Raw genomic sequence first — 18881 nt, forward strand, 5'->3', positions numbered from 1 at the left:
TTATTTATTTATTTGAGACAGAGAGAATGAGAGACAGAGAGCATGAGAGGGAGGAGGGTCAGAGGGAGAAGCAGACTCCCTGCCGAGCGGGGAGCCCGATGCGGGACTCGATCCTGGGACTCCAGGATCATGACCTGAGCCGAAGGCAGTCGCTTAACCAACTGAGCCACCCAGGCGCCCACATCCTCCCCCCAATTCTAAAAGTAACACAGGATGGGGCGCCATCCATAAAATATGGAACGCTTCACAAATCTGTGGGTCATCCTCACACAGGGGCCAATTTTAGTGTATGTGCTGCTGAAGCCAGCAGAGATCTCTGTGATTTTTAACACAATTGGAGGGGCACCTGGGTGGCTCAGTCGGTTGAGTGTCTGCCTTCGGCTCAGGTCATTGTCCCAGAGTCCTGGGACCAAGTCCCGTATCGGGCTCCCTGCTCAGCGGGGAGTCTGCTTCTCCTTCTCCCTCTGCCCCTACTGGCCCTCTCCTGCTGGCATTCTCTCTCTCAGATAAATAAGTAAAATCTCTAAACAACAACAACAAACAAACAAAAAATAACACAAGTGGACTCAGGCTACATACTCCCCTGAAGGCTTTTTCTTTCTTTCTTTTTTTTCTTTTTAAGATTTTACTTATTTGACAGAGAGAGACAGCTAGAGAGGGAACACAAGCAGGGGGAGTGAGAGAGGGAGAAGCAGGCCTCCCACTGAGCAAGGAGCCCGATGTGGGGCTCGATCCCAGGACCCTGGGACCATGACCTGAGCCGAAGGCAGACGCTTAACCATCTGAGCCACCCAGGCGCCCCTCCTGAAGGCTTTTCCACTTAACGTTTCTCTAACATTTTTCCATGCCAGTGTTCTCTTTTAATGGCTACATAATACTTACAGGATGGTTGCCATAATTAACCAGCCCTTTCTGACAGCTGTATGGATTCTTGTCATCAACACTGTGGTTCTTTTACTCCCTCAGTCCTTCTCTAAAGCATCAGCCTCAACCACAGGCTTTTAACCACGGAGCTGGGCAAGGCAACAGCCTGTGCTTTTCCCAAGTGCAGTTTTGCTGCTAACGTTCTGCTCCCTTCCTCCAGGTGATGCGCAGGTGCATGCTGGGCCGGTGGCGGCACAAAGTGGTGCTCTAGAACACACCTGACCAAGAGCCGCAGTTGCCAACGGCTTCCATTTACGGAGTACCTCCTACATGCCGGGCCCTTTGGAACCGGGGCCTAGACCATGGGACCCCAGGGCTCCCCGGATTCAGCCCGTACATCCAAACCACCTAGATGCTACTGAAAAGGAGAGCGGCCCTAATGCCACTCGGAATTTCCAAACCCATCTCTGGAAGTGGGATCCAGAAACCTGTATGGGTATCCACTCTATCTAAACTCAGACAGTCAATACAACTGGAGTGATGAGAAGTACCTGCCTTTGAACAACTTGTAGAGGCTCTGACAGGGACTCAAGGGAGAAGCCACAGCGGGGAGCAGTCGTAAAGGGACACGCACACACAAAAATACTGTATTTTGAATCAACAGCCTGGCAGGGTGGAAAAGCCCCGGGTCAAGTCCTAGTGTGGCCTTTAACTCACTCTGGCCAGTCCTTATAGTGGCTTCATCTGGAAAACAGAGATAAAGAGCCTCCCTGCCAGGGCTGATGAGGATGGAGCAGAAAAGGATGACAGAACAAATGTCCTGGTGCAAGGAAGTCCTTGACTGGGGGTTCAGAGGCAGCCTCCAGCACGGAGAGAGACAGTGTGTGTGTGTACGGGTGGCCTGGCCACCCCAGCTCTAATCGGACTTGCTCAGGTCACACCCGTGTGGCTCTGGGTGAAAAGTGCCACTCAGCCTACTTGTCTGTAAAATCAACCCACTGCGCATTTAACGAGTCTCAAACCCTGAAAAGGGAGAAGAGTATTAATGTCAGATGGTCACTATTAAGCCTGCTGGAGTTCATGTGGGTCAAAGCCCTTGGTTAGCTCCGGGCCTGGCTCACAGCGAAGTCAACAACTGGGAGCCACTATAGTTACGGCCGTCACTGGGGAGGGAGGTGTGCCATGACTAGCCTCACCGTAAAGTAGATGTGAAGCCAGGGAAGACCAAGCTATAGTGACTTCCCATCAGAAAGGCAGGGACGGGGGCGCCTGGGTGGCTCCGTTGGTTAAGCATCCGACTCTTGGTTTTGGCTGAGGTCGTGATTTCAGGGTTGTAAGATCGAGCCCCGAGTCAGGCTCTGTGCTCAGCCTGGAGTCCACCTGGGATTCTCTCCCTCTCCCTCCCCCTGCTCACACTCTAAATAAAGAAGTAAAATCTTAAAAAAAAGAAAAGAAAAAAACAACAAAAAAAAGAAGACAGGGTAGAGAGAACACAGGCTTTGGGGAAGAAGCTCGGGGTTGAAATCCCAGCTGTGCCTTCTACTATTTGTGAGACTGTAGACAAGTCACCCAATTAGCCTGTGTCTCAAATTTCTTCCTCTGAAAGACAGGGATCAGATCACCCTCCTTCTGGCTCTTCTGGCTCTGGTGAGGATTTGCAGATGTGAAAATGTCTGGCATGTGGCAGGAAGGGGGCAGGGAGAGTTCCAAGTCAACACACATAGGGTGGATCTGAAAATAGGGCCAACAGGACTGACACTGTCCCAGGGGAGACTTCCCAATGGAAAGGACCAAGGAAAGTTAAATTCGAAGAAAAGACAAGTCACAAGAGATCCTCTCCCAAGACATGGAACAGGAAGCTGGGATGTGGGTCAGCCAGAGGCCAGGGACCCCAGTGCACATCTGCTGGGAGATCTGGGCGGTGGGTGCAGCTGTTCTCTAAACCAATCAGACCCCTGGTCCTGACACACACCAGGTGGGGATGTTCCTCCCCGTTCCCCGGGGAAAATGTCCCACCCTTCAAGGACAGGGAGGACCATGTATGCCGCAAGCACACATCCATGCTGTGATCTGGGCCCTGAGAACTGGCCCATGGAGAGGCCTTGGGCCACAAATGGTTAAAAGGCACATCAGATTACAGAGGAAAAGTCTCTTTCCCCACTGCTCTTCCTGGACTCACTCCTAAAAGCAAAGCAGAAGGTGGCATCTGATCATAGCAAGATAGAATTTGGCCTTCTCCAGCTAAATAATGAGGTTTTCTCCTGGCACAAAAGCCAGAGTGACTGTGGCCCTAAACCATTCTGTGGACAACCCATTCCACGATTCTCGCCCGGAAGAAGTGATCCTATTTTGACTGCCTCGAACCCCAAGGGACAGGGATAAACACCCCCTGGAGTTTTCCAAGGGGCAGACCTGCCCTATCAAGGTGCTGACGAGGGGGCAAAGAAGAGAAGCAATGCTGTCAAGAGCGCTAGTCCCTGTAGCTTTGCAGGATGGGGGGAGACGGGGCAGAGCAGACTGGGCTCCTAATAATAGCCAGCCCCTGTCCTGGGAAGTGGCTAGACTCTGAGGGATGGCTGCTCAGACACCCTGGAACAGAGGTGCTGAGAACACACTTGGCGAGCGTTTCTGAGACGGCCTCTCCCTCCCCTTATTCCTGGGCTTGGGGAAGGGAAGAAGAGGATCCGAACCACGCCAGCAGAAATGCAAATGCTTGGCTTCCTGGAGGAAAGGGAGTTAGCTGCTGGTGGCTGTTGCTACAGCAAACACAGTGAGGTCAGAGCCCTTAGGCCAGCCCAGCACTGCTCTGGTCACTGGGGGCTGCTGGTGGCTGTTGCTAGGAGACGAGCACAACAGCTAGGTCAGCTTTTCCAGCTGCGTGGGATCCCTCTGCCCAGCTCCTGCTTCTCCCAGTCCCACCCTGAAGATGCTGGCTCTGAGAAGGTCTGGGGCTGTCTATGTTCCCTGGCTCCCCAGCTATCCCCATCCCTAGCAATGGGGGCCAAAGGACAGGAGCTGGGTTTCTCCGAGAAGCTATGTAGGTAGTTCTGGTGTGTGGCGGTCCGGTGGAATGAGGGAGAAATACAGCCCAGGTTCTGTGAGAGTCCCACTGTCCCTTGTTCAGAGCTCAACAGGGTCAGGCTGGCAGGGAGAGAAAACCTGGCTGGACCCCACAGGAGCACATTTAAAGCTGGTGACAAAAGAGCTCACTCTGGCAGAGTGAGGTAAACTCAGTGGGAGAAACCACACATGTAGCAAGAGAACTGGCTGGAGTGTCAACAGTGGAACAGGCTGAGGCTCTGGGGATGAGGAAGGTGGAGAAGAGAAACACCTCCCTCTCCAGTGCCTGCCAACAAGAGGCAGTTTACTCTGGACCTCTGCTCTTAGCCCTAGGTTTCTTTCTCATGCGAAGGCATGGCACTTGTCAACAGGGATGCAAAGCAAGACTAGACCCACATGTTCTGCTGACTGAGGCAGGGCTGAGGCAGGGCTGGCAACGCTGTCACATGCAGCCCTGCTTCTGATTACTGCCTGGCCTGGCGCTGGGCTGTTAGAGCCTCAGTCTTGACTCTGGGGGTGGTTTGGGGCCTTCATACAGGGACCTGCAGAGGCCTTCTCGAGGCCTCCAGGTCAGCTCCTGCTCCTGCCCTGTACCGTCTCGAAGCTCCGTGGTGGGCCAGGGCAGGCAGCACCTCATTCCAGAGGCTTTCCACAGGTAAGAAAGGACCCCAAAGAACAGTTGAAGCGATGTGGCCTCCTACTTCTCTGTTCCCCTTTCTCTTCAGCCTTTCACCAGCCAGGTGAAGTGAGCCATGTCCCTCTCTGATGAAAACATGACCATGGTTCACCACTGCCCTCAGGACAAAGTCTCAACTCTTTTTATCATCGTCCATGTCCTGGCCAGGCACCCCACCTCCAGAAAGCTTTCCTAATTTTCCACCAGGGCCCCCACCATTTTTGGCTGTGACCTTCTGGGAAGTCAGCAGAGGCCGGTTCTACCAGTAAACCGAATGCAAACTTCAAATAGGTTCCTTTCCCAGATGAGGCCTCAGCTTCCCCTCTGGTCCATTTTTTTCCCTGCCTTCCTCAGATGTCCCACAGCTTAACACCTCCATGATCTCAAGAGGACTCAAGTCATCACGAAATGTAGGTCCGGGCCCCTACACACCTGAGAGCTTGTGCTCAATGAGACACATCCTGGGAGAGGGGCTGGGATCCTGGCCAAAGGCAGAATCCTGGTACACACAGCCTCTTTCTCCTTCCCTCTCAAGGATGAGCATTTCTGAGGCCAACCTACACAGGAGAACCAGGAGAGCCAAATACAGGGAGGTCTGACCACTCTGAATCAGAGAAGAAAGGGAGAAGACAGCCCTGAGCTGAGATCCCGGGACTGCAGGAACTTTGCGTGCTGTACTGTCTCTGCTTTGGGAGTTCTTTCTAGCTCAGGAGACAGCTATGCATCAACTTACCCCTTATCACTGTCGAAGCTGGTGGAGTGGAAAGTGCCGGCCATCTTGCCAGGGGTCTGCTCTGAACCTTACATCCTACCTCCAGGGTTTTCTGGAACCCACTTTTGGGGCTTAAGTCAAAATAGGTGAAACCACTGGCTTTAGACCTCTTCCCAGGCCTGACCAACCTACAGCTTGAGGCCCCAAGTCAATCCTCCAATCTGCGGTTAATCCGAGAACCCTCCTCCCCCTCCTTCAGAGTTTAGGTTATTTTGCTTCCTTGTTGGCTTGGGTCACTTGACCTGACCAGCAGGTCCTCCACCAGGAGGCCAGCAGCCCTGAAGAGCACAGGCGCACCCGGTACAGCCCTGGACCCTGTCCCTGAATAAGCCAGCAGAGGATGAGAAAGCCAACGGTGAGTCTTTACAGAGCTCAGCTGTTCTGTGCCTGGCTGAGAGGCTGGGGGCCTGACTTCCAGGGAAAGCCCACTTTGAGATGTTGAACACAGATGTTAAGATCATCTACCCCTAGGACTATAATCCTTTTCCACTGGGTCACATATTTGAAATGGGTTTCACAAATGATTGAACCAGCAAACTGGGGACGGGGCGGGGGGGTGGGGCAAGGAGGCAGGGAATACTTCTTGGTATCCAAACAAGGAATCCTCAGGGCATTGCTCTCTACTTTTCAGGACCCGGAGTCCCACTGAGGCCAAGTTGGACTACAATTTCAAAATGCCCTGACAAGAAGAATGGGGCAAAGTGAGGCTTGTTTAAAAAACAAAGTCTTTGGGATGCCTGGCTGGCTCAGTTGTTAGAGCACGCGACTCTTGATCATGGGGTTATAAGTATGAGCCCCACGCTGGGTATAGAAGTTAATAATAGAATCTTTATTTTTAATTTTTTTTAAGATTTTATATTTATTGGAGAGAAAGAGAGCAAGAGTGGAGGGGCAGAGGGAGAGGGAGAAGCAGGCGGGTCCCAGCTGAGCAGGGAGCCCGATGCGGGCTCGATCCCAGAACCCTGGGATCATGACCTGAGCTGAAGGCAGACGCTTAATCGACTGAGCCACCCAGGCGCCCCAAGAAAAAAATCTTAAAAATCTTAAAAAAAAAAAAAAAAGAAAAGAAAAGAAAGATAAAGAACAAAGTCTTTTAAAGGGAGAGAAGGTTGGCTATATGTATCATGAATGGGGCTGAGCTGGGGCAGTAACCCCCGGTGGCTCTTAGACTATCCTGTGCTCAACTGTGTGTGTGTGTGTGATTTTTTTTCCCCCCCATTAGCCCAATGAGTTATTTTTATCAATGTTTAGTATTATGGGACCATGTCCTGTGTTTTTTACAAATGCGGGTCTTCAGGGCTCAATCCTATGATTGCATCCTTGCTCACTGGATGAAAGTACACCTTTTCAGGCCCACTTTCCAGAAGAGCAACACCCAGAGCGAATCTCACATCTCTAGCATCACATAAGGATGCCAGAAGTGTGGCACAGCCTTGGCCAACTTTTAGTTTTTGTAGCATGCTGTTTCACCAGCAAACCACAGATTTCCACTCTCAACACTTAACTGCTTGGCAAGATCCTTTAATTTGTCTATCATAAAGAACTATCACAGCTAATAGCTTTTTTTCTTTTTGTCTTTAAGGACTAATTTCTTCTTGGGGCATCTGGGTGGCTCAGTTCGTTAAGCGTTCAACTTATTGGCTCAGGTCATGTTCTCAGGGTTGTGAGATTAATCCCCACATCGCATTGTGCTTGGAGCTCAGAGGGGAGTCGGCTTCTCTTTCTCCCCCCCGCCCCTCCCCCAACTCGTGTGCCCCCACTTCTGTAAGAAATTTTTTTTAAAAATCTTTAAAAAAATTATTAAAAAAAAAAAACTAGTTTCCTATTATGTGCTCTTTTCAAATGTTGGCTATGAGGCCTCATTTCTTCCACTGTAAACAGCAGCTTACTGGTTTATTATGAATAGGATGTACCTCGGGAATAGCCACATGGAAGAGATGCTTAGGGCGAGATACAGGGAAGGTGCGCAGGGGCGGGGAACCACTCTTCCCAAATCTCCACTGTCCACCAGCCTGGGAGCTCCTGCTCAATTGTTTTGTTTAAGATGCTCACTCCAATGCAAAGCCAACTTGGTTCCCTGGAGTTTCCAACCACCTTCCTGACAAGCCTGCCACCACCACCAGCTCCATCCTCATCAGGAACTCTGAACTCATGGGAACCAAGTACCCAGGGCTACATGTATGGAAGGCACCCCAGTAAGGCTGCCAGGGCGGGGGCGCTACTAAGGTTACACAGATTTTTAAGAAAGCACAAGTGCAAGGCTAAGGGGAGCAGAGGCTTGTTCACAGGTCCCCAAATACAGGATCTGCTACTTGAGAAAGGCTTCGGGACAATGTCAAGAATGATGTCTCATAGGCAGTAAACATGAGGAACTTGTTACTCTGAGACAGGAATCCTTCCTTAACCATGTTTGGGTCACTCATCCTTTTGAGAATGCTGAAAGCCATGGACGACTTTCCTATCCTAACTCAAAACTGTCCAGTTGTTTGCTTGTTTTCAAAGGATCTGTACCTGTATACAAAATTCTGGTTTAATTTCATACCAGCCTTCCTCTTAACTGGTAGACAACACGTGACTTAGATACGTACCCGACAGTCATAAAAACATGCTAACAGAAGCTGAGACATACCTATTTTGTAGAGCAATTAACAACAATCTCCAGCTACTATGGGCCAGACCGTGTTTCATGGGCACCATTATGATCTCTCTTTTACAGACCAAGAGACTGAGATTTGGGGGATGAAGACAGCTGCCCACAGGCACGCAGCTAGGAAGCGGCAGAGCTCGGATTCAAGCCCAGGTTTGTCCAGCTCAGAAATCCATGTCCCTTCCAATTCACTAAATAGCTCTCACGTGATGATGTTCTTCTGGGCTGCTGAGAGCCTGAGTTATGTCTGGATCATGGCCCCAGAGCCCACCCACAGACTGGCCTCAGAGACCTAGGCTAAGAGTCTGGGACTGTGTCATCATGTAGAGCTGACTCCCTGATCAGCGCTGTAGTCTGAGCATTACAGGGAAAAAATAAAAGGACCAGGCATCTAACAGGCCCCTGCCATTTCCTGGGGCATGAGGGTCACCAGTTAAGTACCTGATCTAGGATATAGTTGCGTTTCTTGCGGGCGGCGATCTGGATGAGGCGGTTGAGGCACTGGGTGGCCTGCTGGATCAGGACGTCCCAGCGGCCAGCATAGTTCCGCTGCCGGCGTAGGCCCATCACCTGCAGGCAGAGGGTGAAGGGGTGGGTGGTCCTGGCTGCAGGCAGCACTCTGGTGGACAAAGGGGGTGGATATGGAGGGACCAGGGACCATCCTTACCCGCATTTTATCCATGATGGCATTGGTACCCAGAATATTGTACTTCTTGGAGGGGTTGGAGGCTGCGTGTTTGATGGCCCACGTGGTCTTACCGGCAGCGGGCAGGCCCACCATCATCAGAATCTACAAAAATGGGACAAAGAGGGACACTGAAGCAGTAGCAGTGGGTGGCATGGCGGCCTGGCACTGCCCTCACTCACTGGTGACCTCAAGGGTAACTCAACTTCACGGCTGCCTCTGGAAAACAGAAGCAATAACAGCATCTACCTCACAGTGTTGCTGTTGGAATTCAAAGACACCAAGGGTGTCAGACTCTAAACAGAGGGCCTCGAATGGGGCGAGCACAAAATCAAGTGCTGTTATCGTGAATATTACATTTCTGTTCAGGATTAAGCGGCTTCTGACAGGGAAAAGCCCACAGAGGGTCATGCACTGGGAATGGTGCACATAGTGGCCACGAGAAGTGGTACAACCTTCCTGGAGTCCGAGAAGGGGACAGACTATACGCACGAGGACAAACATGGTATTTATTTAATACATTTAGAATTTGGTAAACACTAGATACAACCTAAAGGCCCACCAAGAGGGGAACAATTTGTTTGTAAGGCCATTAAAAGTGAGTTTAAAAAGAGGGTTTCATGTAGTGGGATAAAGCTCACAAAATAATGTTGAGTGAAAAGGGGAGATGTCAAAATGCTTATACTTTACAATCTCAATTATGGGAAATTAATCTTCATGTTTAGTTTTTTAGAAATAAACATAAAATCACTTACGTATCTGAAAAAATATTATTTTGAGAGCAAAGCTCACTAGTACAGCTTCTGCTGCCAAATAACCCCCAAGATCTGTTGTCATTTTTGTTCTTAGACGGTCTTGGCCTCCCTGAAGCAGCAGTGCGGAAGAAGCCACATGACAACTTCCTACCGGAACCTTTCCAAGATTTAGGTCTCTCACCTCAGCCCCTCCCTCTTCAGCCCAAGCCACACCCACTGCCCTCCCCCCTCTCTCCCAGCCCTGGGAAGCCTGGACGAAGAGGCTCCCGCGCACCGCCCCGCCGCCCCAAGAGGCTGGGCTGCTCTCACCACCCAGCTGCAGTGTCTCCCCTCTGCCTTGGCACCAACAGGGCTCTGGGGAGGTGGCCTCCAATTCGGTCTTCCAGGCCCACTCACCTCACACTCTGCTTTGCTCTTTGGTCCAACGGTGCCCCGGATCCGCTCACTCAGGGGAAGGTGCTGGATAAAGGTGAAGCCTGGGAGGACGGAACAGTAGGGCTCCGCCCGCTGCCCGAAGTTGAACTCCACCGCACAATTCTTCACCAGGACATGAGGGTAGAGGGCCTGACCACCCAAGGCTTCCTTCTGGATTCGGAAGGCAATGCCCATCCACTTCCCATTCTTGGTGAAGGAAAGTTCCACATCATTTCCACATTCAAAGTCCTAGGAGAAAAAGCCAAAGGAAGATAATTGCCAACACTCAGCGTCAGGCATCAGGAGCCAAAGCTGGGAGGAAGGAGATGCAGGGAGTGGAAAAGACAGCCTCCCCCCCCCAGCAGATACATGAGGCGGCACCAGGAAACAGCGGAGAAGGTGCGGCCAAAGCCCTCCTTGCCCCCAAACCCCAAAGCTGAGGGATGGGACACGTGTCATTTTAGGAAGCTCCAAGTCTTGTGCCTAGCCTGGGACAAATGTGAAGGAAAAGGTGATTCTGTGTGTCCTCAAGCCTAGCCAGGGCAGTCTGCGAAGAGAACAGATGGAAAGAAAGCCACAGCAGGGCCTTTTGAGTCAAGTCCAGCTCTACAAATGCTTTCATTTGTTTGTTCACCACATGTTCCGCAGCCCCTGCTCTTCCTGGTGCATGGGCCTATTGGTGATCCGGGCCTGACAGGGCTCGGGGCCTGGTGGGGAATCAGACAAGGACACTATCCTAATTTGGTAAGAGCACCTACCCAGGAGCAAGATTCTCTGAGGAGAGGACCTGTAAGCCAAGTCCTGAATAATACATGGAAATGAGCCAAGTCTGCGGTGGGAGGAGACAATCCTACAGAGAAGTGTTGTTTGTGTATAAATCCGATGGTGAGAGAACAAAGGGTCAGCCTGGCTGAAGCAGAAAAGATGAGGGAGAAGTAACTTCAGGTGCAGCGGGAGAGTCAGGCGTATTTGTTCATTCAACAACCGAAGAGTTCTTACGGAGCAGCTGGAGCGTAGTGGTTAAGACTGGGAAGGCAGACTGCTTCAGCTCTGCTATTTACTAACTGTGTGACCTTGGGGTTTCATCTACAGTTTCCTTATCAAATGGGGGGGGGGGGGCATGACAAGATTCTATGTTGCAAAGAGGACTAAGTGGGTTAGTGGGACCAATGAGTCCGAGATGCCAGGCACTGTGGGGAGACATGGTCTCTGACCTCAGCGTTGTGAGAGGCTCTCTGTCACCTCAGGAGTTTGGACTCCACGCTGATGGCAGAGCACAGCCCCTGACTTATTTCGAGCAGGGCAGTGGCCTGCTCAAAGCCATTTTAGGAAGATCACTCTGGGTGCAGGGTAAAGGTTTACATTTAAGGGAGACTCAAAACTTGAGATCAGATGGCAGCTGAAGCAAAGCACAAGGTCAGGTTCCTGATATAAAAGTACAAGACCTGGTATTCTTTCCCTCTTGAATGGGGAGACCACCTTGGAACTTGTCCTTTAAGAAGGAGTGAGAGCCCCTTTCCCTAAATGGCTTCCTCACCACTGTCCTCAGTGCTCACAGGACACAGCTCTATACGGTCCTTATCTGTTCATCTCTAAGTGCCCACAGAGGTCAAGATCATGCACGGCAGACACACAAACATCTGCCAGAGTGAATCCTGCCCACTCCCTGCAGCAGGATCCCTGCCATATCTTCCCACCTGAGCAAGAGTGGCCCAGGTCACCTTTGCTCCACATGGAGATGAGCATCCCGGGGTCAGTCTTCCTCATGGCCACCAGCTTCACTCGGGGAACTTACCACATTGTACAGAAACCAGCACCCTCAACTGACAAATCCACCACCCATGGGGCCATCTGTCCAAGAGGCAAGTGTGGCCCTATTACTCCTGCTAAAACACCCTGGTGCCGGTCCAGGGCCTCAAACCTCAAAGTCATCATGCCCGGTGTTACTCAGAGCCCACCGGTTTTACGGCCTCATCGCTCACACCTCCTCGGTCGTCCCTAAGGCTCCAAGTACAACACTCTTTACGGTCTGCTGAAATGGGTTCTACTGTTCTCGCTGCCTGGCAAGGCATTGTGTCCTCTGTTTTGTGACTGTTGAAAACTCGAGATCTAACACAAACGGGCTCCCCCTGGCTTCCCTCAGGTCATTGGTTTCCACACCTCCTCTAACCCGTCACCCCAAGCCTTTTAAAAAGTTATGGCACCCTTTGAAAAAAGGAAACTGCGCATGGCATCTTAAAAAGAGAAGTAGAGGTGCCCCGACTGAAAGTATAGTTGCAGCAGGAGTCAAGGCCTATAGTTCCACACTGGCGCACGCTCACAGAGCCTCACGCTTGGATGGGACAGAGTCTGGGGGATGCTGCCATACACTGAGGACATGTTAAACTGCCGCAGCCTCTCTGGAGTGTGGTCTTGGTGGCAGCGATCGAAATTTAAAAATACACCTCTGACCTAGGAATTACACTTTCAGGAATAAACACTACAGGTGGCTTCCCACAAGAATGCAAAGATGGATGTGCCATTCACTTAGCCCAGCACTGCCAACTGTGCTCCAATGGGGAAGCAGGAGACGCTACAGGACAGAGGAGATCCAAGTGTGGAAACACAAAAAGATCCCCAAGAGACTGTGGTACATGGGAAAAGGACAAGGTGTCACTGCAGCATCGACTACCCCAGCAGAAAGCTTCCCAGGCCACCAACAGGAGACCGGCTAAATTAACAGAGTAAACTGATGCCTGCATCAAAATACGAGGCAGCCACCAAATAAAAAGGGGAGAAACTAACCAAATGTCCACTAACGGAGAAGTGATGATTTGAATATGGTAGGTACACACAACGACTGCAGACCATGTGGAAGAACAAAATCTTCTATGTAGCAACAGAAAAAATCTCTAAGATAAATAATTAAGTAAAAACCAATGTGAAGGGGCGCCTGGGTGGTTCAGTCGTTAAGCATCTGCCTTCGGCTCAGGTCATGATCCCAGGGTCCTGGGATCGAGCCCCCGCATCGGGCTCCCTGCTCTGCGGGAAGCCTGCTTCTCCCTCTCCCGCTCCCCCTGCTTGTGCTCCCTCTCTCGCTGTGTCTCTCTGTGTCAAATAAATAAAATCTTAAAAACAAACAAACCATGTGAAATACTGTGCTACCTTTTGTGTAAGAGAAGAAAAATGACAATCATCTTTCTTGTATTTGGATAAAGAAATCCCGAGGACTGGGGGTTCCCGTGTGGGGAGGGCATATGTGAACAATGTGGGGACGGGGAAGGTCTCCAGGAGACTTTACACTGCGTTATCTTCTGACATCTCTCTCTTGGTATCTTTGGAAACCACATAAATTCATTAACTATTCAAAAATGTTTTTAACTGAGCTAGGTCTATATTATCTGTGTGAAGGAAAGACAGCCAAGACTGTTAAATGGGGGAAAAAAATGCAAGGTTTAGAGCAGTTTGTAGAGCATAAACGTGGTGAATTTTTGGTTAAGAAAACATGTTTTTTATTAAAAAGATAATGAGGTCACGAAAGACAAATGAACACTGGGAAACTGTTTCACACTAAAGAGCCCTGACAAGAGAACGCAATCCGTGATCCTGGACTGGATCCTGGACCAGGAACACAATTGCTCTAAAGGAAACTGCTGGGACAACTGACAAAATTTAAATGTGGACTGTGGAGGAGATAATAACATTATATCAATGTTAAATTCGATAACTGTACTGTGGTTAAGACAGCAGCTTTATTCTTAGGAAATGCAGGCTGAAGACTAAAAACTAAAGACATGACGTAGGCACCCTACTCTCCAGTGGACCAGATAGGAATCAGACACAGATACTCTGTGTTTGAGAAATGGTGAAAGCAAATTGGCAAATGTTAGAATCTGGGCAAGACTGAGATTTCTTAGGGCTTTTGAGTTTGAAATCATCTTCCAGTGAGAGTGAAGGGGAGAAAAAAAAAGAGTACACGGGTACAAATAAGAGGGAGGGAGGAGAAGAAGACCAAGAGGAAGCACCCGGGGAAGCCACCCTGCCTGAGGTCTCGTGACACACTTTACATCTAGAGCTCCTACTGATAACGGCGTTAAGTAGTATTTACTGAGCACTTACTACGCTCCAGGCATTGGTAGAAGTGTTCTAATGGACTGGCTTAATGGCCCTACACCCAACTCAGCGACTCCCATTGAGAGCAAGCTGAAATACAGGGAGGGGGGCTGTCCAGGGCTGTGAGCAGACGAGCAGGAGCTGGGTCCAGGGAGTCTGGCCCCAGAGCTGCAGCCATGGTCCCGTGTACACCATTGTCAAGTGTCAGTCACGGTTCTCAGGGACTCAAGTTGGACCGCAGGACCGCCACCCTCTATCTTGTTCTGTTTTGCATCCATCCCCACACTTCTAGAAGACTGTGCACTGTAGGAAGCCTGGCTCAAGCAGTATGATGTGAAGGAAAGGAGAGGTTTTGGGATGAGGGGATGCCACAGCGGGCCAAGCGCCAACAGCACTGCCTTTGTGAGCAGATAGGCTATTCCACAGCGAAGAGAAAAGAAATTCCTGGGTGTGTTTAGAAAATGTCCCTCTGGTATCTAGGACTGGAGGAAGGCTGCACACACCTGACATCCCCAAACCTCTCCAAGGTGCCGTCTGACAGCTTCGCACGAAAGACCAAAGAGGGTAGAATGGCAGAATCTTGCCCAAAACGAGAGCCAACATTCCCGTCTGGTAAAGAGAGGCAAAGAGCTATAGCAAGAGCTGCTGGACGGGGCGGACGATGGACAGAGGTATTCTGAGAAAGAAGCCTACAGGTCCAGCTGACAGGACCAACGTTTGGTTCTGCCAACTCCCACAGGCTGCTGGCACTCACCGCAAAGCAGCCAATCACGTCATTCTCTGAAAACTTGTCTCCATAGTTCTCAAACCGGCTGTTGGTGGACTTCTTCCCAGTGCCTCCGTAGCCATAGGAGAAAGGCTCTTCGCCTGATGGAAGAAACAGTCAACGACTGGTTAAGCCCACCATGGTCCCAACAGCCTTTATGGCTGCCACATACTTTTAAAGAAAAAAAATTAGTTTCTTTACTCGTTTTACTAATCAGATGCTTTTGGGGTGGGGGGAGGAGGTGAGGAAGGTCCTGCTGAAAGGAAGCCCCTCATTATGCAGAATTCTAGGGGGGGCTTGGTGGGTTTAGGTATGAAGTCTGGGGATGGGAGCCGACCTGAACCACTGCACAAACAGAGGGAGAATCTGGAAAGAGAGGGAGGAGGGGAAAGAGGAGCTAGGATGAAGGCGGACTGCATGCAGAGGCGCAACCTTCCTCGTGACACTCAACATACAGTTGAGTCTACTAATGACATCCATTTTTGGTGCCAGTGGATTCTGGGCAGAAATCAGGCAAGGGCCTGGGTTCTGCTTCTGGAGACTGTGAGGTTTACACGCTAGGGAAGGCACTGGATTTGCTCAGGCTACAGAACTGGGGGCTGAAGCAATGGGAGGAGGAGTGAGATCTTGAGGGCCCTGCCTGACACCCAGGGTGTATGGAGATCCTTGGCCAGGAACCCAAGGAGCATCCTGCCAGAAATGCAGGTGCTGACAGGCATGAATTCCAGGCCCAATGCTTCTACATACCAGCTGCTCACCCCGGACATCTGACCACTCTGGGCTTTGAACCTTTACCTGTATCAACTACCCACCATTTACACCCAAAAACTCAGACAGAGAGAAATCGAGAGGACATAGGCATCTGAAATAAAAAGTATGAACATCTATCTAAATGGAACTGTACACTCCTGACTTAACATTTCTACTTTTAAGGGTCAGTCTTAAGTGAACAGTCAGATCATTACACACAAGGATAGCTCAAGAGTTTAACTGCAAAAAATTGCAATCAACTTACATGATCCACAGAACACTTACTTGTAAGTGACACTACTACAAAATGGAAAATTGTGCAGTGGTCAAACAGCTCTACTTACTTACAAAAATATGCCCAGCATCTATTAAGTAGGAAAAAAAAACCAGGCTACAAGACAGTACCACAGTGTGACCCAGTTTGAGATATACAAAGAACAAAAGAACTGTCCAGAAGACTGTAGATAAAAATGTTAACACTGGTTATCTCGCAGGTTTGGGAGGATTTTCCCCCTCTCCGTACGGCCTGAACTGTTATAAAGAGTACACATTCTCATAATCAGAATGTTTGTATGACCAAAGCAAAAGGTCTCTGCATGGGTCATCGAAATCAGTCACCTGGGGCCGGATGTCACTTGAGGCCCGTTGAACATTCAAACCCTCTCAATGGGCAGCCCCTCTCTCTGCCAACCAGCCCCCTGCTCTCTGCTTCCCCTTCTACTCTGGGTTTGGCTCTGGACAGAAAAACCCCGACAGAACTGAATGGGACTTGAGGAACTTATTTTCAGCATGGTTTGAGGACAGAAGACAACTGATCTTTTTAAAGAAAGGGATCAGCCTTCTAAAGAGAACTGTGGACCCTCTCCTAAAAGATAAAGAATCAATTTCTCATAGAAAAGTTAAGATGACTGTGGTCCTTCCAGTTGAATCCTGTACACCTGAAGACAGGCAGGAGGTGTCCCACCCTGGGCTAGCTGTGTTCCGAGTCCCATGCTGGGAAGAGAAGTTTAGGAAGCTTGAGAATCCAGGGACAGAGGCAGCTGCTCTAGTATCTGGACTGCTAGGCTGCCCTCCCCTTACCCAGCTGCGTGCTGCAGGAGTCCAGGGACCAGCCGATACGGACGACGTGCGGGTCGGGCTCTGTGGAAGGAAGGTGCTTCACGGAGATTTCCTCATTGATCTGGGGACAAAGAATAAGAGGGCTCAGAACTGATGCTCGGAGGCTTGCAGGTTACAAGGCAATACAAGAGGGCAGCACGCAGGCATTAAAAATCAGCAGTGGCTCTTGTTGCTGGGGAAAAGCCGCTCAGAAGGGCCTGTGGCACTGAACCCAGGGACTCTGAGGGGCTCAGGAAGTACAGCGCCACAGAGACAGGCACTTCAAAATGTAGTTGTTTTTTTAAAAAAAAATTTATTTATTTTTTTGACAGAGAAAGAGAGCACAAGCAGGGGGAGGGGCAGAGGGAGAGAGAGAAGCAGGCTCCCCACTCAGCAGGAAGCCCAATGCAGGGCTTGATCCCAGGACCCTGGAATCATGACCTGAGCTGAAGGCAGATTCTTAACCGACTGAGCCTCCCAGGCACCCCATAAATATAGTTATTTTTCAATTTTAACATGCTGCAAGGGAAATGGGGACTTTCCTACTTAGCGTAGAAGGATAAATTGGCACCATGTCTTTGGCAGGCAATTTAGCAACCTCTATCAAAACTGCAAATGCATATGCTCTATAACCCAGCAATTCAACTTCCAGTTTACAGATGCACCCATAGGTGTACGCGTGACCACACGACACACGCACAACGATATTCAGTGTGACGCTGTTTATATTAAAAACAACTCCCCCCCCCCCAACCATCAGTAGGGCACTGCCAAAAATAAAATTAAAAAATAAGGCACTGCCACGTTACGGCACATCCATGCCACAGAATAGATGAAGCAGCCAGAGAGCGAAGCATGGCTGAGGTACAGGGACGGAACCTGTCATCCAAGACACGGTACTAAGTACAAAAAGCAGAATGAACCATGCCTTCTGACTTACCTTACAGGTTAGACTGCCTAACAACCCTACCTATCTGTATTAGTTGGTGGCTTCTGTAAAGTTAACCTATTCTGTTGACTTTTGGATGCACATTTCCACATTTTGATGTGTCCAAATCAGGGTAGATCTTACAACTGATGTGGTAAGAAAGCACTCTGGAGCTTTAATTGACAGTGTTTCTCTGAGTGGCACACAAAACAATGTGCAACTCAAAACCGACAGACTTAGTCAATCAAAAATCATAATCCTTGGTCAGCTTGCCCCTCTAAAAAACGAGGAGCGTAGTGCCTATTTCATGATGGTACAGTGGGGATTAACGGAGATGTCCATGTAAAGAGCCCGGCACCGTTATCTAGTGCGTGCAAACAGTTCTGTAAATACTAGCGGTCATAAATAAGTTTGGATTTACAAGGGACACGCAAGAAACTGTTAACATTGTTATTTCTGGAGAGTAGAATGGGGACTAGGAGGATCTGAGTCTAACTTCTGCTTTTTTTACCCTACACTCTTCTGTGCTATCTGAATTTTCGCTGAACACGAGACTGTGCCATTTTTCTAAACATAACCTGACACGAACCGTGGGGAGACAATGGTAGAGGACGGCCTGGTGGCTCTTTGCCCAGCTCTCCTTCTGGCCTCTCTTTAACTGGCAGGGTCCACTTCCATTCTTTCTAGCTCATTTTTCTTCCAAACAAATCCTTTTCCCAGTTCTACAAACATGTTATCCCTAGCGAGGTTGGCTGTATGATACCTGGGTCAAATCTCACTGAAGGAAAAAATTTTTAAAAATCCCACCAAGGAAAAATCAGCTTGATGAGGCACTGTACGGTTGGCTCGCTTTCCCAATAGGGCGTTTAGCAACGACATGGTTCTCGAGTCCATAGTGCTTTTTTTGCTTGGACACACATAGTCTATGCTCCGTCTCTTTTACAGTCGTGGCTCTGACCCAGTAGCTGATGAACGGCTCATGCCAAAGGATGGACCTGCTTTCTGTTCCTAACCCCTCAGTTGCTCCCACTCACCTTCATCTCGAAGCACACACGGCCCCTTCTGACTCCATAGCTGGCACGGGCTCCTGACCACAGGTAGGCAAAGCCCTCAATTGTGAGAGGGTAGCCACTGCTCCGGTCTCGGGCCACCTTGAAGTGGAGATCGCAGTTATCTGTGAGGAAAAAGCTGGGAGTTAGCTGATGTCTTGAAGATCAAGAGAGGGAGAGGCACAGGCAAAGAAAAGTCCTCCAAGAGCGTTAACCAGGAGTACGCAAGCAGACACATCGTGCGGGCAGGGTCCTGAGAAACCAGCACACCAGCTAGCCGTTCTCCCACTCGGTAGCAAGGCTCCGGACTACTGCAAACTCGCCG

General features: G+C 49.9%; 1 protein-coding gene across 1 annotated transcript in view; it reads right to left on the reverse strand.

Moving 5' to 3' along the window:
* Positions 1-18881, reverse strand: part of HNRNPUL1 (heterogeneous nuclear ribonucleoprotein U like 1) — a 34747-nt gene that overhangs the window by 6310 nt on the left and 9556 nt on the right. Inside the window, exons 5-10 of the mRNA XM_021700785.2 lie at positions 18542-18681; positions 16562-16661; positions 14720-14832; positions 9856-10122; positions 8687-8809; positions 8461-8589 (exon numbers count right to left, since the gene is read on the reverse strand). Coding sequence (XP_021556460.1) covers positions 8461-8589; positions 8687-8809; positions 9856-10122; positions 14720-14832; positions 16562-16661; positions 18542-18681 — 872 coding nt within the window. The remainder of the gene's footprint in view (positions 1-8460; positions 8590-8686; positions 8810-9855; positions 10123-14719; positions 14833-16561; positions 16662-18541; positions 18682-18881) is intronic.

This window comes from Neomonachus schauinslandi, chromosome 16 (assembly GCF_002201575.2).
Source record: "Neomonachus schauinslandi chromosome 16, ASM220157v2, whole genome shotgun sequence".
Lineage (NCBI taxonomy): Eukaryota > Metazoa > Chordata > Mammalia > Carnivora > Phocidae > Neomonachus > Neomonachus schauinslandi.